Source organism: Camponotus vicinus, unplaced genomic scaffold (genome assembly GCF_025532165.1).
Source record: "Camponotus vicinus isolate PSW18456_S1 unplaced genomic scaffold, iyCamVici1.0 SCAF_5, whole genome shotgun sequence".
NCBI lineage: Eukaryota > Metazoa > Arthropoda > Insecta > Hymenoptera > Formicidae > Camponotus > Camponotus vicinus.
The window spans coordinates 3,803,296-3,827,036 of record NW_028141977.1 but is presented as its reverse complement, the minus strand read 5'-3'; the positions used below and the strand labels follow the sequence as shown (position 1 = coordinate 3,827,036).

Sequence of the window (23,741 nt, the reverse complement as noted above, 5' to 3'; positions counted from 1 at the left end):
ATTATACTAATCACTATAGTTTAAAAAAATGAAATCAATATAATAATATAATAGTCTTTTTTAATTCAAATTATTATGTAAAGTTTTTAAAATAAAAGCTAGAAACATAAATGTTACTAAATTTTATACTAATTTTTAGTTTAATAAGAAAAAAGATAATAGCAGCAGAATTATATATAAAAATTTTTACCAATTTATATAGATATATAGATTATATAGATAGGTCACCTTCAACATCTTTTAACAATAAATCATTTTATTTGTTACGATAGTTCCTAATTTATTACGGATTTTATTTTGGATAAAGCTTAAAAAATATTCTCTCAATTGATGAATATAAAATATAAAAAAGTTTTCTAATAGTTTTAATAAAAACGACCAATTTTGATATGTTTTTTCCGGAAAATATTTTTTACCATTGACATAGATTTTATCCAAAAAATGTAGAATTTTGATTTATATGACCTTGATTTATATGATAGCAGAAAATCTATATATAATATATCAATATTTTTACAGAATTCTGTATATTATTAATGATATTATGTACGAGCAATATTCTTTAACAGATTTTTTAGTCCTCAATATTTTTTTTACTTATTTTATATAGTATTTTATTTACTTATTATTATATTTTTATTGTAGTATAATATACAATTCACGGACAATGTTTGACAATGAGTATTGCAAGAAAACAAAAATCGTGAATCCATATTTCAATTCCATAAACCTTGACATTAACTTATATAAACTTTGAAATAGATGAGAAAATTCTCTCTCTCTCTCTCCTCCTCTCCCTCTCTCTCCCTCCCCTCTCCCCCTCTCTGATATGTATTTACATTTTTAAATCTCTAAGTGAATAAAATTTAATAAAATAAAATAAATTTAATAAAATTTAATAATGAATACTTAAAATGAGGAAAACTTTTTAAAAGACCCCCTATTAATCTGGCACCCCCTTAGGGAAAAATCAAGTTCAGATATAATGCATAATTAAGTGCTAATTTGTTGCTAATTTGTTGCTATAAGCACAAATTTGTTGCTTCTATCCATTAGCAGGAAAATTATATTAAGGATGAGGGTACTAGCTTATCATTAAATTAGCATCTCTACTTCCGAAAAACTTTTATAAAGAATCGCAAATAAAAAACAAATACACTAGAATTTGTTGCTAATTAGTTGCTTAAAGATACAAATCAATTTTTAAAATATTACATTTTTAAAAGTACACTATCATGACATATTACACACATATAAAAGTAAAATTATTAAAAAAAAAGTGGCTAACAATATCAGTTCGTTACAATATATTGTTTCCTGCATTAACCCATTCAGACCCTATGTACATAATTATGCACAAAAATTTTAAAATCATGTGAAATAGTTATTTTTTAGAATTAGTTTCCCTGCGATCTCTCGGTGGACTAAATAATAATAAAAATAATAATAATAATAAAAAATAATAAATAATAATAAAATAATAATAATAATAATAATAATAATATATAATTGTTTACATTACCAGAAAAAATTCAGGTCTGAATGGGTTAAATATTCCCAAAATAAATCATTTCCTAATTTATTGCTTATAATTTAATTAAAAAAATCAACATAAACGAGTGGCCGTGCCACCTTGTCTACAAGAGTAAGTATATTAACAATACAAGTATATTAACGAAATTAATTGCTGCTATATATTATTTCGGTCTTAAAATGTTTCCTTAATTTGTGTGTTACTCTAACAATAAGAATATATAATATCGAATTTGTTGATCAACAATTAAGTTAAAAAAATCGAACGGATAGCAGTGCTAACTTGCCTACAAAAGTAAAGTATATTGACACAATTAAATTGCTACTATTATTTCGTTTTTAAAATGTCCGAATTTATTGCTCTAGATACATAATATATGTTTAGATTACCGAAAGGTAAAGATCTTTTTATAGAAATTTACCCTCTTTTTTTTCTTTTCAGTGTATAGCCATCACAATACATCCTTTGTTTCTGATGCTGCCGGCAGCTATCTGCTGTTCGTTCTCATTTCATCTACCGGTAGGTACCCCACCGAACGCGATCGCCAGTGCCGCAGGTCATATAAAAACAAAGGACTTTATGATCGCCGGTATTGGACCCAGCATCATTACACTCGTCATCACTGTGGGAGCATTCTCCAAGTGGGGATCATATGTATTCAATCTATCGGAGTTCCCCGAGTGGGCAACATAGCAGTACTCAATCGGTAGTCAGTATAGCCTTTCGATATTTATTTACATTTTTGTGTTCTATCGAACGCATGTTTCTACAACGACAAGAGATTATTACTCGCACATAACAACGCCGAATATTCTCATCACAAAGATTCGATCTCTTTATAGATATTTATTTTTAAACTTTTTTCAAAGATACTTGATGTTTTAAATTTTAAAAAATAAGCTCGCACAATCGCGAATCTCAACTCCCACAGCAGGAATAGACTGTGGATCGTACTATGTATGTGTCGTAAAAACGGAAATTGTCGAATATGATAAGAAGGGTATGTCCTTAGAATAATTTCGCACATGGGATATCATTTTTATATGAAATATATAATAATACAAGAACGAATTTTCAAATGAGGAATCCATTCTCATATCTGTCTCGTTGGAAAACCATTGACAATATTAATATTTAACTAATCAAAAAATCTATAAACATTTATTTATATGTATCAAGTATATTGTAGTATATAAGAAATTTAGAATCAGAAATTGAATCGATCAGCCATTGCATTAATTTCTAAATATTTCATTTCTCTTGAATCTTGTCACTCCTTGATTTATGGATCATTAGCAACATTGTAATATGTGTATTTTTATTGTAATATTTTCCGTAATGGCCATCACACATAAAATTCCATAAGCACGTAAAACGTAAGCGTAAGAAAATCGACCAATCACGGTCGAGTATTGGCCCCTTGGAGGGTATTGGCCCCTCCAAGGAGCCAATACTCGACCGTGATTGGTCGATTTTCTTACGCTTATGTTTTACGTGCTTATGGAATTTTATGTGTGATGGCCATAAGTGATGTAACTTTTCTACTAATGGAAGAGATCAAAAAATGATATTGACAATAAATGATCAAATTCTTTTATGCTTTGTTTTACTTATATCTTAAAATATCCTATCTTCTGTGAAGTTAACATCCATCTCCAACATTTCGCTATAATTAATAGAATTTTGCTTTTTCCACAAACAATTTAGAATTCCCTATGTTTTAAAAAGAGTTCTATCGATTAAATACACATACAAAAATAAGAATCTGAAGAAGCATTTGTGAAGTATCTATGGAGTACCTCAATTTCACGTTTCCGCAGCACGAAAATTGACCAACTTTTTTATTTCAATAGAAATTAATTTGAGTCGCGATATTTTTCAGTAGAACTCTGTTTATGCTATTTAGAATTTTAGGAAAAGACAATTTCTAAAAAAATTTTTTTAACTGCAATTCTAGCACGAATAATCGTTAAGACTTTTAATTTCAATTCATTTCTATTCTGGCATCCTGAAGAAATTCTCCGATTTTCTAGATAAATTTGAAAAATTTTCAAGAGTTAAAAAATTTGTGAAAATTCTTTCTCTTCATCAATCGAAAACAATTTATCTGAAATTCTGGATAATTGTCTGAAATTTTTAATAATTTTTTTCAGGGTTCGAATTAATAAAACCGAAATTGAAAGAATTCGCGCCATTTTTTCAGATAAAAATTTTTTATAAATGAAAGATTATTCTCTCGAAAATCGAATAAATCAAATTCTTCGGAATCCTAAATAGCTCCCCAAAAATTTTAATAATTATTTTTAAGATTCTGGTCCGATAAAATCGAAACTTATAATATTCTCATCATTTTTTGTTATTAATAAAGATTTTTAAAACTCCCATAAATAAAGGATTTTTCTAAGAAATCAAATTATTTCTTCAAAATTTTAGATTATTATATTAATAATTTTAATGATTATTCTTCAGGCTTGAATCAGTATAAAATCGAAATTAAAAAGTTTTTGCCATTTTTCATTTTTCGAATCAAGTTTCTTTTAAGTATATTTTTTGTAAATTTCTAAACAGTATCTTAAGAGTTTTATCGAAAAACATTAGAATTCAAATTGATTCTAAAATCTTTAAATAAAAAAAGTCGCAAATTTTTTCAAACATGAAATTAATACTTCACATCTTCAGACTTCTATTTTTTAATCAATATTTAATTAATAGAATTCGTTGTTATCAGGAACTCGAGAGTTAGGGCCTCCGCACAAGGTGTTCCGTAACGTATTACGTTACGTTAAGTATTGATCGTAAACTTAACATAATTACGTACTCCGTACGTAAATTATAAATATTTCTTATATATAAGAAATATTTATAAGTCTTGTTTTATACAAAATGTCATATACTTACCTTATATATAATGATATTTCTAATCAGTTCTACTATCTTTACGTTATGATTTTTTCTGTGCGTTGACTGAAGTTTAAGTTTACGATCAATACTTAACGTAACGCGTTACGGAGCACCTTGTGCGGAGGTCCTTAGGGTGACGTCCCATGGCGCATATCGCGATACGTGCGTATCGGGCATATCGAGCTCCGACCAATGACAGACGATCCGCCGTTTTTGATACGCTGATGATCCGCTGAATTCATTATTCGAGCGGATCGCTAAGATGTAAACGCATTTCAGGAGGAATTGGATCTCGAACCACATATTGTGAAAGGACCGACTAATTTGAGTAATTCTTGGAATATGATAGGATTCATTCAAAAATAATTGACAAATTTTCTTTTGTCTTCAATCTCCATTTCTTTTACGAGATTGTTACTTGCTCCTTGTAATAATCGCCGATATACAGTAAATATAGGTCGCATCCAAAATCGTCGCTTTTTTTTAGATTTTTCTTCATTTACTAAAATTGTATACAATGCATACATTCGGAATATTTTGTATCGTAATTCTTCTTGACAAAAAATACTATAACTTCGTTTAAATTTGTTTACAAAATAAAAAATGGCTAGTAGCACAGTTTTGGAATTCATTTTGTTTCTGATAGAAAAAAAACAATCTTATTTCATCAGATTACTAAGATTAATAATAATTATTTGGAAAAAACTTTTGAAGACTTCACTTTATAGATGCATGTATGCTTGTATGCCGAAGTTTGGTTCCTACTGTCCCATGAAGCGGATTACGCGGAAGCGGAATCAGCGAATCAATTATGAGACTGTTTCGACGTAATCTTTCAGAATAATCCCGTGATTGGCGATCCACTGAATCCGCTACTGCATAATCCGCTCCATAGGATAGTAGAAAATCAAACTCCCGCGTATTGAAAAGCGGAACATCTGTGATTGGTCACAGAGTTTGATACGCTCGATATCGCGATACGCGACATGGGACGTCACCCTTACTTTTTAGGCGAAAGGAGCCAAAACTCTATTAATGGCTAGCTTCACAGAAATCCTTATGTATACAGGAAGATCGACACATAGAATGCATGTCTGAAATAGTGAGACATCATGTATATGAAATGCAGTGTGTCATTAAAATGATAATAAATGTATTAAATTTATGTACGTAATCTTTCTCTCTCTCTTTTTTACTCACCATCTAAGTCAGAATCTTGATTGACGTTCTCGATTTCGTCTGCCATTTCGCGAGATGGATTTATGATGATCCTCGATTGCAGTCAAGAGGCACTTATTTGGTAAAAATGTTTGATGACACTTGGCCCTAGAGTAAAATTAGAAAAGTCCATGAAGCAGGGTGGACCGCCGAAAGGGATTGACAAACACCTTCATGTCGGATATAACCTATAAAGTGTTCTATCACGTGCGGTTGCATAACGTGTCGTAAAAATACGCGACGATAATAAAACCTATCATTACGATTGTTTCACGATGATTAATACCAATACATTCGAAACGCATTTATCAATTTAAATCGATACATACATAAACACTGAAAAAATTTTTTTTCCCTTTGTCACTAACCTATCCGTCACAAAATGCGTAAAACACATATCACTGATTATACATAGATGGAACAACTCGTGTGTTATATTCGTCGATTGAAGACAGCGCGCAAATGCAACCAAGATGCAACCGCGAATTTTAATTCGGAAATAGCCATCTTCGAGAGTATATATTATTTATTATTATTTATTATTATCTTATTTACTTAATATCTGCAATAATTAGATTTTTCAATAATATATTAAAAGAAAGAGAAAGAGAAAGAAAAAAATAAAAACACTTGTTTTTAATCATTCAAAATTCTATTTATTTTTGGAAAATACTGAAACAATTATCATATTAATATTTTCCAGTATTTTTTTGAATCATTGTATAATTTAAAATAAAAAATTAATGAAATCTATTAATAATTAGTAAAACTATATACACTCTCGTTGTACCCTTATTTACTACAGCGTTTAAGTAAAAACAATATGCACAACGACCTATAACAATTTTTACAATATAAATGTTACAACACACTATCAAGAATATATAGTATAAAAAAAAACCTTACAAAGGTAAAAAAAATACGCCAAGTACATAAAAAATATTCTACTCTGTATGCATCTTTAATAAAAAAATTCCTTAAAAATAGTTTTTTACAGTAATTTTCCCTCAAAAAATCATTTTCCTAAAAAACAAAACCTTAACAAATAATTTTCATAAAAAAATATTAAAAAATAAAATATCAAAACTAAATATGAAATCAATAATTACTATTAGCCAAGTACTTAAGAGCAATTTGTAAATTTGATATAATATTTGCCGTGAAATATCAATTTTATACAGTAGAAATATTATACATAAATTCTCCCTAAGAAATTAAAACGCGTTTTATATTTATTCAGAGAAAATTGATTTTTAAAATATTTAATGAGAATTAGGATTCTTTTAATTCTTAAAACACTTTTTATATAATGTATATAATTAAAAAAAAAGTTTTACGCAAGTTTTAAATCGCACAGTCTTTAAATCGAAGTAAGTTATGAAAACTTGGCGTGCCCGGATTGTTTACATTATAAACAAATATATCTCCAATAAAATGTAAAATATTAGACATTATGTAATTAAATATTTAATCTGTATTTGATTACGATCCGGGTACGCCAAGTTTTCATAACTTACTTCGATTTAAAGACTGTGCGATTTAAAACTTGCGTAAAACTTTTTTTTTAAATTATATACATTATATAAAAAGTGTTTTAAGAATTAAAAGAATCCTAATTCTCATTAAATATTTTAAAAATCAATTTTCTCTGAATAAATATAAAATGCGTTTTAATTTCTTAGGGAGAATTTATGTATAATATTTCTACTGTATAAAATTGATATTTCACGGCAAATATTATATCAAATTTACAAATTGCTCTTAAGTACTTGGCTAATAGTAATTATTGATTTCATATTTAGTTTTGATATTTTATTTTTTAATATTTTTTTATGAAAATTATTTGTTAAGGTTTTGTTTTTTAGGAAAATGATTTTTTGAGGGAAAATTACTGTAAAAAACTATTTTTAAGGAATTTTTTTATTAAAGATGCATACAAAGTAGAATATTTTTTATGTACTTGGCGTATTTTTTTTACCTTTGTAAGGTTTTTTTTAGAGGGATTTCACACCTTTTTGTAAAATTTTATACCCTTTCTACAAATTATTTTTTGGGGGAAAATATTTGCATATTATTTTTAGGGATATCTTTTTATTTTTGAAAATTGTTACTGCATAGTAAATCAGTCTTTTTATAAGTCTTATTTAACAGCATAAGTTTTATATTTTTATGATGCTCCGTTTCTGAAATATTAAATTTCACCCCCAAGGGGTGGTTTTTAAAAATTGTTATTATACGGTAAATTAATCTTTCTACAAGTCATAACTAACAGTACAGGTTTTATATTTTTATGGTGCACTGTTTCTGAAATATTAGATTTCACCCCCAAGGGGTGGTTTTTAAAAATTATCATTATACGCTAAATTAGTCTTTGTAGAAATCTTAACTAACGGCACAGGTTTTATAATTTTGTGGTATACCGTTTCTAAAATGTTAGATTTCACCCCTAAGGGGTGGTTTTTAAAAATTATCATTATACGGTAAATTAGTCTTTTTAGAATTCTTATCTAACGGCACAGGTTTTATATTTTTGTGGTGCACCGTTTCTGAAATATTAGATTTCACCCCCAAGGGGTGGTTTTTAAAAATTATTATTATACGCTAAATTAGTCTTTGTAGAAACCTTAACTAACGGCACAGGTTTTATATTTTTGTGGTATACCGTTTCTGAAATATTAGATTTCACCCTCAAGAGATGGTTTTTAAAAATTGTTATTATACGCTTAATTAGTCTTTCTACAAGTCATAACTAACAGTACAGATTTTATATTTTTGTGGTGCATCGTTTTTGAAATATTAAATTTCACCCCCAAGGGTTGGTTTTTAAAAATTATTATTATACGTTAAATTAATCTTTGTAGAAATTTTAACTAACAGTACAGGTTTTATATTCTTGTGGTGCACCGTTTCTGAAATATTAGATTTCACCCCCAAGGGGTTGTTCCTAAATTATTACTATTTTTCAAAATTGTTATTATATGACAATTATTTTTTTAGAAATTTTATTTAATCAAATAAGTTCCATATTTTTACGTTCCTGAGATATTAATTTCTATCTCCCAAGGGGTGATTTTTGAAAATTACTATACGATAAATTAATCTCGCCCACGTATACACACACATACACACGTATTACACGTGTATGCACGCACATATACATTTAATCTTATTTCTTAAGGCGTATTTGCACACTCGACAGATTAATCGACATGAGCGCTGCAAACGCGCCTTGAGGGACAAACTCGCTTTACGTGTGTGCGTGCGAGCATATGTACGTGAGTCTGAACCTGAAAATGAACATGATGGAAAACGAAAAATGTCACAATTCTGATATGCGATCATTATTTCTCGGGATTGACTGCACCAATCTTATTCAAACTGGTCGCAATCAAAAGTCTATACTCATATTATATAATAAAAGTGCCGTTAGATTTATGATTACAGCTTTAGTTCTTGAGATATCTTAATCGAAAGTTTATAGGATCCAAAATTCCGGATAAGGTACTTGGTAGCGCCGCGTCGAGAACAGTGACTCTCAATGCTCGGATCCAATCTTTTATCGAGAACAGTGACTCTCAATGCTCGGATCTATTTTTTTATGTACTTGGCGTCGCGACGCTACCGCGTCGCTTGATAACATGTACAAACTTTGTACAAAGCTTCTATTAGTATAATTCTACACTTTAGTACACAAAACGATATGCCACATTAGTGTCGAATTATGTACTATCTTTTTAATACACTCGGAAATTCAATAATACAATTAATGTAATTTAATTATATTACACATCATGTCAAATTCGCTTCTAATAATTTATCATCTTCATTGATAGTGCGAGATGCCGTCTCTTCATCCTCTTCAGATTTTGCAATCTATAATAGAAACAATAAATCAAATGTATTAAAAAATTATTTTATTATTTTTTAGAAATATTATTATATTTAAAAAATATTTTATTAATAGAAAAACATTTCAATATATTTATATACAGGGCGATCCTGAAAAACGTTATGTCTGTAAAATGACGTATTCCTGACACCATTCTAAGACAATTTTTCCTTTACCAAAATTTGATTTGAAGCGTAGTTTTTGAATTATTAAAGGAAGTAGTTAACGTATGACGGGTCGAATACAAGAGGCAGGCAAGGGTGGCGCGATTCACCGTCAGACGCGGGTGCTTACGCGGGGCGCCTGCTGCGATCAGCTGGTCGCTATACACATACAGACACACATGCGAACACATACATTCTCTCTCTCTCTGTCTGTCTGTCTCTCTCTCTCTCTCTCTCTCTCTCATTCGCTCACTCACCCGTAATTTTTTTTTTTTTTTTTACGAGAGAGGGGAAAATGCATTTTATGCATACCCACCGGTCGATCCAGTGAGTTATGTGGGACTCGAGTACCAAGTCGAATTACCAACTCGGTACTCCCTACCCACTAAAAACCCCTCTCTTTTCACGAATTTCCTTTGACACACTGTCCCTCTGACTTCCCGAGATCTGTTTTCACATAACGTCAAAAAATAGTTATCATTACCTTGTTCGATGACTTTTGATGTATTGCTGTAATTGCTTGAAGGAGAAATGAATTTTCCGATAGATCGTACGTTCTCAAATTTAACGTAGATATCACGTTGCAAAAGACAAGAAATCCACACTAAATTATTAACTGAAAGTTTTTCTTCTTTCATGAACTGTATTCTTTTATAAACTTTAACGTAATCACATTTATTTACTCACTCGATGAGACGAGAAATTTACTAATGACTCTATCACTAATCACTATTAATCACTATCGAATAATAACTGTTGGCGATTAAAAATCACTCGATGAAAGAAACACGCGTGGACACGTTACTACACGACGCGACGACGCGACAATGCGACGATAATTATTCGGCGACTGCAAGCAGCTTTTTGTCATGGTAGGTTGCGGTAGGTTAATGTACTACTGGCGCTATCGAACGCGATCATGTGTTCGATTGAAGAATACGGTAAACACAATAAACATTTAACATATTAATATTATTATTATCATGAATGTGTGTGATATCCATACATCGTATGATATCTATTTAAAAATTAATTAGATTAAATAAGTATTTTTAAAATATTTATTACTTTTACTATTATCATGTAAAATATTAATATTAAATATTTATTTAACTATTTTATCTATTTGTTTATTTATTTATTTTATGATCGAAAATCGGTCATTGATAATAAATAGTTAAAAATAAATAGGTGAAATAGATAAATAAATAAATAAATAGATAAATAAATAAATAAATATTAATATTAAATAAATATTTAATATTAATATTTTACATGATAATAGTAAAAGTAATAAATATTTTAAAAACACTTATTTAATCTAATTAATTTTTAAATAGATATCATACGATGTATGGATATCACACACATTCATGATAATAATAATATTAATATGTTAAATGTTTATTATGTTTACCGCATTCTTCAATCGAACACATGATCGCGTTCGATAGCGCCAGTAGTATATTAACCTACCGCAACCTACCATGACAAAAAACTGCTTGCAGTCACGGAATAATTATCGTCGCATTGTCGCGTCGTCGCGTCGTGTAGTAACGTGTCCGCGCGTGTTTCTTTCATCGAGTGATTTTTAATCGCCAACAGTTATTATTCGACAGTGATTAATAGTGATTAGTGATAGAGTCATTAGTAAATTTCTCGTCTCATCGAGTGAGTAAATAAATGTGATTACGTTAAAGTTTATAAAAGAATACAGTTCATGAAAGAAGAAAAACTTTCAGTTAATAATTTAGTGTGGATTTCTTGTCTTTTGCAACGTGATATCTACATTAAATTTGAGAACGTACGATCTATCGGAAAATTCATTTCTCCTTCAAGCAATTACAGCAATACATCAAAAGTCATCGAACAAGGTAATGATAACTATTTTTTGACGTTATGTGAAAACAGATCTCGGGAAGTCAGAGGGACAGTGTGTCAAAGGAAATTCATGAAAAGAGAGGGGTTTTTAGTGGATAGGGAGTACCGAGTTGGTAATTCGATTTGGTACTCGAGTCCCACATAACTCACTGGATCGACCGGTGGGTATGCATAAAATGCATTTTCCCCTCTCTCGTAAAAAAAAAAAAAAAATTACAGGTGAGTGAGCGAATGAGAGAGAGAGAGAGACAGACAGACAGACAGAGAGAGAATGTATGTGTTCGCATGTGTGTCTGTATGTATATAGCGATCACAGCAGGCGCCCCGCGTAAGCACCCGCGTCTGACGGTGAATCGCGCCACCCTTGCCTGCCTCTTGTATTCGACCCGTCATACGTTAACTACTTCCTTTAATAATTCAAAAACTACGCTTCAAATCAAATTTTGGTAAAGGAAAAATTGTCTTAGAATGGTGTCAGGAATACGTCATTTTACAGACATAACGTTTTTCAGGATCGCCCTGTATTAAAACACACAATCCATATTCCCGATAGTAAATAAACTACCAATATATTGCTAGCAATATATTGATAATTATCAGCAGAATTTTTGAACAGAAAGTAGACTGACACGAAACATTGTTTTTAATCAGAAGAGATTTATTTAAAAATGATAAAATAAATTAATTTAAAAAAATAATATAATACCTTCTGAAGCTCTTCAGACGGAACATCTTTCCTCGAAATCTTCAAGTATTTTCTCATAAACGGCGCCAGGAGCATTGGATCTAACTTTTCAACATTTTGGGAAGTAATGAGAGTTACGATAAGTCCGACAGTTATAGTCATTAAGGCACCGGTCATGGTATACCAAAGATAACTGAGACGGTATAATGCCCATGGTTCCCTATTATATATTTTATTATAAAACGTTTATATTTTATTCTAAATCGCACGATCCTATCTTAATTCTTTATCTTAATAAGCTGAACAAAATTATTAGTTATCCACCTACGCCAAATTGATATACAGTGTACTTCATTTAATTCTTACACCAAAAATAAGTCTGTTACTTTTATACAAAGTGTCCAGTAATAACTGTATCATCTCTCGTGTGCAGGTAGAGCAAATTAAGAAATAACTGAATAGAGAAGTCCTGTACTGTTTTGCTATTTTCACAATAATTAATAAAAGAAATTAATAATAAACATCGACCGATTCATACGAATATTAGCATGCGGCGAAAAGAGACAGCCCATTGTCATGTGGTTATTAGGCGCATAACGAAGTGATGAGAGAGGCATTTTTCAAATGACAATAATTACGTACATAAATTATGCATAATGCTTGATTCTCTCGTCAGGAATCACGTAACAGCGTACTGTCTCTTTTTGTTTCATTGTACTCATTCGTACGAATTAATCGATTTTTTAAAATTAATTTCTCATTAATTGTTGCAAAAATCATAAAATGGTAGAGGACTTATCTACTCATTGTCAGTTTAACATGCTCTACACACGAGAGCTGATACAGTCATTACCGGCCACTTTATACATATGAAAAAATGGTGAAAGAAGAAGTTATGAATCAAAAGAAAAGACACGAACATCTTGAAAGCACAATATTTCAAAGTCGTCGATATTTTTTTAAATGAAACTATATAGTTTTAGGCAGATGATATTTGTATTGATTTCAAAAGGAATTCAATCATGTATGTATAATAACATAAGCTTCAAATAATCTCATGCTCCAAATTCACACCATAATAACGTGGGATGAACAATAAATCTTAATTACACAGGTTTGAGAGAATTAGTTACAAAAAGCAGAGTAGATAAATCTGATAGATTTTTTTGACGCTAAAAATGAATCTGACCACAAAATTTTTCCAACATGTCAGGTTTTTGAATAATTTGTAGTTAAATGATCCAAAAATTGCTATTTGGACAAATTTCATGATTTTATTATAGGCGAGCTTAATTTTTTAAAATAATTTATCAATGGCATAGTATAGTACTAGTCTTTATCTTTCAATTCTGTCTTCAGACAATTTTTTTTATTGAGATATAGAAGCTATAAGTTAATATGGAGTTATAAGATATGAAGTTATATAAGAAAATTTATGTTAAAAGAAATTTACATAGGCATTAATATGGCAAATCCGCCCTTTCGAAATTTGACCAGGTTCACTTCTGTCAGGTCCGATTCTCGAAAAAAGTTTTATAAAAATATATCTAATACAGTTGTTACACTTTTTGATGAATTTTTCTAAATTTTATACTTTTTTATTGTAGTTCTGCCTACATTGGATGCGCCATTTTTAATTTCGAAAAATGACATACGGTGTGCAAAAATTTATGCTTCTACCCAAAATTTGATTCGTGATGAGACAGAAGGATAGCATGGTTGACTTGGAATGGTTTATTGCACTCCTATACAGTCTTATAACTTGTATATCTCAGTGAAAAAAAATCGCCCGGAATCAATAGAAAATAGATTTGAAAGATGAAAACAAGTATTATATGATGCAATTGGCAAAAATATTTCAAAAAATTAAGTTCCCCCGTAATAAATTCATAAAATTGGTCGAAATAGCCATTATTATACTATTTAACCACAAATTACTCAAAAATCTGACTTGCTAGGGAAATTTTGTAAAATTCCAAATTTGTCTTCTGCGACAAAAAATCTATCAGATACTTACTCTGCTTTTTGTAATAATTAAGAAATAAAGATTTTTGTAAAAACCTAAATTTCGCTTATTATTATACATACACATGGTTGGATTCCTTTGGAAATTAGTTAAAACATCGCTACCTAAAATCATGATTCCATTTAAAAAAAATATCAGTCTTGAAATAACATTTAAAATGATCTTAATACGATTTTTTAATTTTATTATCGTGTTTGCCTTTTTAATTCATACAACTTCTTCCTTCACCATTTTTTCGTATATGTAAAAGTAACGGAGTTATTTGAGGTGTAAGAAATCAATAAAACATCCTGTATAATCAAATTTAATGACGTTCTCTAAAACTTACTCTCCATTCGCGTCATCCAGAATCGAATCCGGCGGTACAGATAGTAATAAATTTTCCACTTGTGGAAACGAATAGGTGCACCCCTCCGTAGTGACGGGTTTTACATCGAATCTGCAAAAAAATGTGTGATTGTATTTTTTGAAAGGAAACAACATGATATACATACAAATAGTACTTTTTCGGGACATTTTTATGACAATTTTAATACTAACTTAATTTGTCCACTGGCGATGGCCGCTTCAGCGGAAAGGATCAGCCAACCCATAAAACTCAGACCTGCGAGTCCTCCGATCAGGGCACCCTAGCAAATTGAAAACGCGGGAGAACTTTTTTTATTTTATTCTTAGGGATACAGATTCGGATAATATAATTTTCATTAAGTTAAAGTATTATAAAATTATATTATCGTTAGAACACATGCCTTGCCATTAACCCACGGTAACAATATTCCCATGATAAAAATGCCGAGAGACGGTCCGTTAGTGATAGCGGCCAGGCTCGTGGTTAACTATAAAAGAGTACAAGAGACAAAAAATTCGGTTTACATTACTTAACAGATTACCTCCGACTTATTTACCTGGAGCACATGAAGACCCGCTTGCTCGACAACAAAAACGAGGGCGACACAGATCGTGCCCAAAACAACGACCGTAAGCTTCATGAAGCGATCGGCGGTTTTACGTGTAAACGGCGTTTTAATGAAAGGTTTGACGAAATCCTCCAGTACTACTGCCGACATGGAGTTTAAACCGGTTGACAACGAGCTAAATAGAAATCCAAAATAATATTATATATATATATATATATATATAACTATAAGAAATTAGGCTCTGTAAATTAAAACATAAACTTAAATTTAAACGGGCAGTCAGAGCCAAACGCGGATGGTAGTGCGTAAGTTCAACGAGAATTAAGTTTTCGTTGAAACTTATTTGTGTACACAGGGCACAAATTTTCTTGGTACGATACCAAGCAAATTTTTAAATAATTCTCAATTCGAGAATTTATTTAATTATTATCCCTCTTTCCCCCCCCCCCCTGTAGTGTTGTAGGCGAGAAAAATATCGGGCCGAAAGTCGCTGAATCGGGAATCGAACCCGAGTCTTTCGCTTGCCGAGCGACTGCTCTTACCACTGAGCTATTCAGACCCTTCAACTCGATACTTCTCGGTCGTCTACAAATATATATTAAAATGAAGAATAACGCCATCTTCCGCCGGCGTGAAATTTAAGTAACTATAAGAAATTAAGCTCTGTAAATTAAAACATAAACTTAAATTTAAACGGGCAGTCAGAGCCATATATATATATATATATATATATATATATGTATATATATATATATATATATATACATCTAAAAACAAAAGAGATAGAGCTATAATTTGTTTTACATTTTTATTTTCTAGTAGAGTTTCTTTAATATCTTCCAGAATATATATAATTACACGTCTTCTCTAATATATATATATATATAAATATATTAGCTTATAAATATATTAGCTTATAAATATATTAGAAGATATTGAAAGAAGATGTTAAAAATATTAAAAAAAGTCAAGAAAAGACGTGTATATTTTTGAATACATATTGAATTATATTTGAATATATATATATATTCAAATATAATTCAATATGTATTCAAAAATATACACGTCTTATCTTGACTTTTTTAAATATTTTTAACATCTTCTTTCAATATCTTCTAATATATTTATAAGCATCTTCTTTAATATCTTCTTCTAATATCTTTTAGTATAATTATAATATAGATTTTTTTATTTTATTTTGATTAATTATAAATGTGAATACCTGAGTGCAGCGCTGAACACGCCGGCCACAAAAACACCGGGCAATCCTGGAAATTCTCCTAAAACGTTCATGACCAACAGTGGCAGCAGTTGATCTTTGGCACGTGCTAGCTGTGTCATGCATTATATACGTTAATCGATGTTCAGTGTTCGGGGTTAAATAAACGTTACCTTGGTCGTGAGTGGATCACATTCATGATACCAAGCGTAAATCAGTAGACCGGCGTATCCGCACATGCCAATCATAGTTAAAACTCCGACTATAAAACACCAGAGTGCTCTAAAACGCATAGTTGTCAAAAACGAAGCTATATGTATACACATATAAAAAAGCGTAGAAATTAATTTATATAACTTATTACATGTCATGTATAATACATATTTATAATTATCAATTGTATATAAGACACATTAAATAAATTTATTTATTTAATTTAAAAACACAAAAATTTTTATATAATAGTTATAATAATTAATAATAATTATAATTGATAAATTTAAATTGATATATAATTATGTAAATTAAAGGTAAACATAATGTTATTCTTGTGAAAAATGTTATTTATATTTTAATTTATGAAAAAGTAAAATATTACCTTCTAGCTGATTGTACAGTAGGAAGGGACAAGTATCGTTGAATCATATTTTGATTGATAGTAGCGATTTGCAACCAGTCTACGAAACCGCCTATCGTGAGCGCCCAAATTGTATGTCTTGTCAAAGGGCTCCAATCTGTCCTGTTAAGCGAGATAATTGTATACTCCAAAAATTTAGAAATCGATAAATAAATACAGATAAATTAAATTAGACTTATTTATTAATGAAAACTGATTTACATAAAACATAAACAAAAAATATACAAAAAATAAAAAACAAAAAATATACAAAAAACAAAAAAACAAAAAATATACAAAATAAAGAGCATAATAAATAAAATAAAAAGTTATATAAAATAAAATATATAGATATTGTGTGAGTAATCTTAAAAATATCGACTTTTAAAAAACGTTTCCAAATTATTAGTCTAGAGTGTGTATTTTTAATTTCAACTAACATACAATATTTTTAATCATTCGGGTGTTTTATGAAATAAAAAAAAACATCTGTCTCTCTAAGCAATATTTACAAAACTGTAATTTATATCATTTATAAATCTCCAATTTTTTTCTTTCATATAAAGCTAGACTTATTCGAATGTCAAGATAATGGGGACTTCTGTATTAACATTGAATGCACGCACGTAGGTAATTCGATTCTTCCGGATTCTAGATTTCTCCGAATCACCAAAGATACTCCACCAATGTCGACTGTGCCTTTAACTACAATTAACAACATGGAGCCGAACATGAAGAAAGTCTGAATGGAATCTGTCCACACTACTGCCTTGAGACCGCCCTGAATGCAATAAAGAAATTCTTTCAGTAAAAGGATTAAATTATTTCCCTAGTGCTATCAATGGAATTCATTAGTTGGATTAATCTAATCTGACTATGAAATGTAATTCAGTTGGATATATATACATACACAGGGTGGCCCATTTTAATACATCCAGTCGAATATCTCGAAAACCAAGCCCGGGAGAGAAAAATGTTTCAGACAAAAGTTGTTTGGTTTCGAGGGGGCCATAAGAAGGTACCATTGGTTTGACCTTGAAGAGTCATTTGAAGGTCACGTGAAGGTCACATCAATTTTTTTAAATGGAATACCCTATATATTTTTGCACATTCTTGTAGCTTATCTCGAGAGCTTTCCAAGACACTATAATTAAGTACCTTTTCGTTAAGTACTTTTTGAGTTATAATGCTTGAAATAATTTCTTAATTTTACATAAACCGTAAAATATCTTGTAAAATATTCATTTTTCGATTATCTTACTTTAATACTTTTATGTACAAATTAATGAGAGGAATCAATTGGTGTAAAGAAAACACATAATTGTTTTTAAGAAAAAATATGGAATTGTTAATTGCAAATTACATATTTTTTCTTCAAAACAACTATGTGTTTCCTTTACACCAGTTGATTCCTCTCATTATTTTGTACGTAAAAGTATTAAGGTAAGATAATCGAAGAATGAATATTTTACAAGATATTTTACGGTTTATGTAAAATTAAGAAATTATTTCAAGCCTCATAACTAAAAAGTACTTAACGAAAAGGTACTTAATTATAGTGTTTTGGAAAGCTCTCGACATAAGCTACAAGAATATGCAATGACAAATAGTAGATTCCGTTTAAGAAATTGAAGGTGACCTTCATGTGACCTTCAAATAACTCTTCAAGGTCAAACCAATGGTACCATCTTATGGCTCCCTCGAAATCAAACAACTTTTGTCTGAAACATTTTTCTTTCCCGGGCTTGGTTTTCGAGATATTCGACTGGATGGATTAAAATGGGCCACCCTGTAAATATGTACATATAAGACATCTTAAACCGGACAGCAGATTTTTTGATCGATTTTAAACAGGATTCTTTCTTAGCAAAAATATGGAGGGAATAATTTCCGAATTATAAAAGCGATTGAAAAATGGGATTTTTCATAAACTATACTTTAAAAATATTGTTCAGTTAATTTTAGATAAAATTTTCTTTAATAGAATTTTAATTCAATGCTTAAAAAATATATAGTTAAAAGCTTGCAAAAAATGAAAAACATTTTGACTAATTGATCAAAGAATCTGCTGTTAAAAAAGATTTGGTGTGATTTTAAAATACTCTACATATATTCTTTTTACAACAAAAATAAATGTATGTACAAGACAAACACAATTGTATATTCTGTTTTAAATTGAATATTCGCGTCCGTATCTGAGTTTGTCTTGCATTTATATTCTTCTCTTAAATCTCGACTACTTACCACACAGGTGTAGAATATGCAAACAATGCACACGAAAGGCGTGATTATGTATACATTCACTCCCGTAACTGAAAATAAAGTTGCCGGAAATGATTTTTCACGCATAGTTTCTCATATTTTGCAAGTCAATTTAATTAATTTTTAATTCAATTAATTTTGATTTCTTATTAAACTTTTTTGCGAAAGATGCACCTTGATTGAAGGCTAATGCGGGTACGTAGATGACAATCGGGAGCCAGGTCATCTAAAAAAATATCATATACAGGGTGAGCCATTTTAATTAACGCACGCAATTATTTCGGAAACAAAGCATTTTAGAGAAAAATGTTTCAGACAAAAGTTTTATGGTTTCGAGGGGGCCATAAGATGGTATCATTGGTTTGATCTTAAAGAGTTATTTGAAGGTCACATGAAGGTCACTTCAATTTTTTTAAATGGAACACCCTATATATTTTCGCACACTCTTGTAGCTTATCTCGCGAGCTTTCCAAAACACTATAATTAAGTACCTTTTCGTTAAGTAATTTTTGAGTTATGAGGCTTGAAATAATTTCTTAATTTTACATAAACCGTAAAATATCTTGTAAAATATTCATTTTTCGATTATCTTATCTTAATACTTTTATGTACAAAATAATGAGAGGAATCAATTGGTGTAAAGAAAACACATAGTTGTTTTTAAGAAAAAATATGGAATTGTTAATTGCAAATTATATATTTTTTCTTCAAAACAACTATGTGTTTTCTTTACACCAGTTGATTCCTCTCATTATTTTGTACGTAAAAGTATTAAGGTAAGATAATCGAAAAATGAATATTTTACAAGATATTTTACGGTTTATGTAAAATTAAGAAATTATTTCAAGCCTCATAACTCAAAAAGTACTTAACGAAAAGGTACTTAATTATAGTGTTTTGGAAAGCTCTCGAGATAAGCTACAAGAATATGCAATGACAAATAGTAGGTTCCATTTAAGAAATTGAAGGTGACCTTCATGTGACCTTCAAATAACTCTTCAAGGTCAAACCAATGATACCATCTTATGGCCCCCTCGAAACCATAAAACTTTTGTCTGAAATATTTTTTTCTAAAATGCTTTGTTTCCGAAATAATTGCGTGCGTTAATTAAAATGGCTCACCCTGTATATTTGGATTGTTCAAGATAGTGAATTTGCCAAAAAAAAAATTTATGCGTGCAATTCTTTTTCTCGAAGGTTTACTTACCATAGATATAGCGAAGAGGACTGAGCCTAGCAATCTGATTCTTTTGTCGAAACGCTTTTCGAGGTATTCGTATATGCTAGTGAGCTTGAGATCATGGAAGACTGGTAGGAATACGATGGACATGACGAAACCGATAACGATGAACGTGCAACCGCTGAAAAGGTAACTCGCACCATGCACATATATCTCCGTCGAGATTCCCAGTAATATGGTACCTGTGTTGTTCAATGATCAATTTTAGAAAAACTTATCTCATAATATATTTCCCAAAATTGAATAATTATTGTGACTTAAATTACATTCATTCAAATCGAATTTATCCCCGAAATTATATATACGTACAATAATAAATCGTGATTAGATGGAAATTTTCCATCATGCATAAGCATATGCAACATATAATATGGCAAATATATATATAAATATATTCCCAGACAGCACACATGTCCAAAAGACATCTAAAAGACAACTTAAAGATGTCTTAAATTCCTCTAGACGTCTTTAAGACATCTTTTGGCCTTTTTGTGCTGTCTGGGTTAGGTCTATAAATAAGTTCTGACTCTTTTTTACAAAAAATTAATATTTATTTATACAAAATCGAAATGCATGTTAGTCTTGAAAATAATCTCCACCACTTTCAATACACTTCTGTCATTTCTCGGGCAGCTGGCAAATCCCTGCTCGGAAAAACGATGGTGGTTTTGATCCCGCAAATTCGGTAATAAAATTTTGGATCTCTTCGGATGTTCAGAAGTGCGTAACAACAAGATGGTGCAGAGAACGAAAGAGGTGGAAATCTGAAGGGGCCATATCGGGAGAATAAGCCGCATGAGGGAGAATTTCCCAGCCCAAAGTATCGATAACTTGTTTGGTTGCTACCGCCGCATGGGGCCGTGCGTTATCGTGCAACAGTATTACCTGTCGACTTCCCTTGCCAGTATATGGTCGTTTTCGTTCGATTTCGTTACTTAAATGCATTAATTGTTCTTGATAACGCTCAGAAGTTATAGTTTCCCCGGGTTTTAGCAACTCAAAGTATAGCACAAAATACAGTGCCTCACATGGTCGTCGGACGACATCGTGCACACTTTTGAGATTTGTGAGGTTATATCGTCTAGCAAGGTTTTCATATGCGGTTTTCTTTTATGTTAAAGATTGGTATTATGAACCCCCAAAGCAACGGGAAAAAGATTTCAATTTAAAATAAAGTTACAGTTGATTAATTCGGAGGAGTCAGAACTAATTTGTACACCTAATATATATAAAGATGCAGCATTAAAAACTGGGATTCTCACATAATTAGAAACCTATAAAGAGAAGCACTATGTAATATTAATATATTTTTTATCATGCTTCACAAATACAGATAAATTCGAAATAAAAGTAAATAAATCGAAGAAATTAATAAATAAATAAATTGGAGAAAACTGACAACATGCAAACTTTTTCCGAATTATTTTTCTTATTTTATATCAAGATATAAATGTTCATTATACACACGTTTTGATTTTTTATCTCTAGTAATCGCAAGAGAAAATAAAACTAATAAAATACGAAAATAAAGCTCTACCCGACATGAAGCTCGCTATCAGGCTGAGGCTGACCGGAAACATCTTCATATTCCTTTCGCCGACCAGGTACTCGTCTTCACCCGAGGACTTCTTCACGAAGCCAAAGTAGATGCCGACGATGCCACAGGCAATTAGCATTATCGCGAACACGGTATAATCCAACGCACCAAAATTCTGCATCGACTCGCTGATTTCTTGTACAGTGGGCACTTCCGGCGCCCAATTAGTCGAGCCTAGATCATCCAACGTACCCTCCGAAGTCATTTTGTTGCAAAACGGAATCTCGTCGTTCTTACAGAGTACCGCAGTGGAAAAACGTATATCGCTGTCGAGAACAAAATCTTCCGATCGTTCTAATCTAAATGCAACGCTTTCTATTATCGTCACGGAAATAACAGTGTGCGGTAACGCAATGATTTACCATGAAGAATACGAGGTAGATCGCGAAAAAATCTATGGGATGCGCTATCGCAATTTAATAATCTATACAATAAAATTCCTCGGTGTTAATCATTATTAAAATTTTGTTAACATTTGAGTGTTTAAATTATTATTTTTTACTACCCAGGTAACACATATTCGTTTCAAAAATGTCACAAATGTTTCTTCGAAGCGTTTCATAACCGACTATTGAAAACGTTTCTGGTTGGTTAAAATGTCCACTTGAAAAACGTTAAGAGATATGTTTCTTTTCTGATAAAAAAACGTTTAAAAACTATTTAAAAAATGTTTAAAATACGTCTTCTCTTTTACGTTAACCGTTTGTTATACGTTCGTTATACGTTTAAAATACGTTTTTTTAACGTTAAACGTTTGTTTTCTCATGGAATTAATAAAATAATGCATTCATACACACTCTCTTAAAGTGAATCAGTATATTATCAGTGAAAACAGTAAATAGAATCACTGATACAAGTTATAAGTTATTATAGCACTGTAAAATCAATAATATTTCACTAAAAGAATTAGTAATATTGACTGTTTTAATCAGTAATATTAAATTGTAATTTATCTACCTTTTATATAAAATTAAAAATTTTATTTATATTTACATGCATATTGAACATGCATCTTAAAAGATGATGATTTATTTTACTTAAACAGATAATGAACGGATCATTTTCGTTTATTGGCCGGACATTTACTTGTCCGACTATAAAATCGATTTAATATCTGAAGTTCCTCTATTGAGATTGTATCAGAAATTAAATCGAAGTAATACTTTTAATTTTATCTGTCACCCTTTGCAAGCTTTATATAGGTCTCATGTCTAAAGCTTAAGTACGAGAAAAATAGCGTACCGCGTAGCGATAAATGAACGAACTAGCGATTACTGATTTTACAGTGAAATGTTACTTTCACTGACTATAATTAGCGTGATATAAGATAAAGTGACAAAAAATAATCGTTTCTACTGGAAATCAATGAAATACTGATTCTTACCCTGCCAGCACTATATTTGAAAGAGACGTTCCCCATTATACAAAGAAATATATCAGATAGTTTTCGGAAACATTACTTTGTAACATGAAATGTTTCGGAGATGCATGCAGAAACGTTTTAGAAACATTGCATAAACAGTTAAAGTCCGCATTCAGACACCTTGATATAAAATGTTTACGACACTATCCTAAAAAATGTTACAAAAACA

General features: G+C 30.4%; 3 protein-coding genes across 9 annotated transcripts in view; 1 reads left to right on the top strand and 2 right to left on the bottom strand.

Moving 5' to 3' along the window:
• The window catches only part of LOC145971998 (protein I'm not dead yet-like), a 33,224-nt gene extending 30,093 nt beyond the window's left edge, over positions 1–3,131 (top strand). For all 7 annotated transcript variants that reach the window (XM_083100156.1, XM_083100155.1, XM_083100153.1 and 4 more), the window contains one exon: positions 1,976–3,131. In XM_083100156.1, the coding sequence (XP_082956282.1) occupies positions 1,976–2,227 (252 nt within the window). In that variant the 3' untranslated portion in view covers positions 2,228–3,131. The remainder of the gene's footprint in view (positions 1–1,975) is intronic.
• Pig-s (phosphatidylinositol glycan anchor biosynthesis class S) overlaps positions 1–6,044 on the bottom strand; it is a 47,582-nt gene extending 41,538 nt beyond the window's left edge. Inside the window, exon 1 of the mRNA XM_083100168.1 lies at positions 5,636–6,044. Within this exon, the coding sequence (XP_082956294.1) occupies positions 5,636–5,681 (46 nt within the window). The 5' untranslated portion in view covers positions 5,682–6,044. The remainder of the gene's footprint in view (positions 1–5,635) is intronic.
• A 3,260-nt stretch (positions 6,045–9,304) lies between these two features.
• Positions 9,305–22,703, bottom strand: LOC145972480 (sodium-coupled monocarboxylate transporter 1-like). Its single transcript, XM_083101143.1, has 14 exons — positions 22,090–22,703; positions 20,520–20,734; positions 19,487–19,538; positions 19,295–19,362; positions 17,677–17,831; positions 17,033–17,173; positions 16,608–16,716; positions 16,438–16,547; positions 15,204–15,390; positions 15,048–15,134; positions 14,839–14,927; positions 14,627–14,737; positions 12,294–12,492; positions 9,305–9,526 (listed from the first exon to the last, which is right to left on the bottom strand). Exons 1-14 carry the CDS (start codon positions 22,352–22,354, stop codon positions 9,443–9,445), a joined length of 1,872 nt encoding a protein of 623 aa, XP_082957269.1. The 5' UTR covers positions 22,355–22,703; the 3' UTR covers positions 9,305–9,442.
• Positions 22,704–23,741: the final 1,038 nt, after the last annotated feature.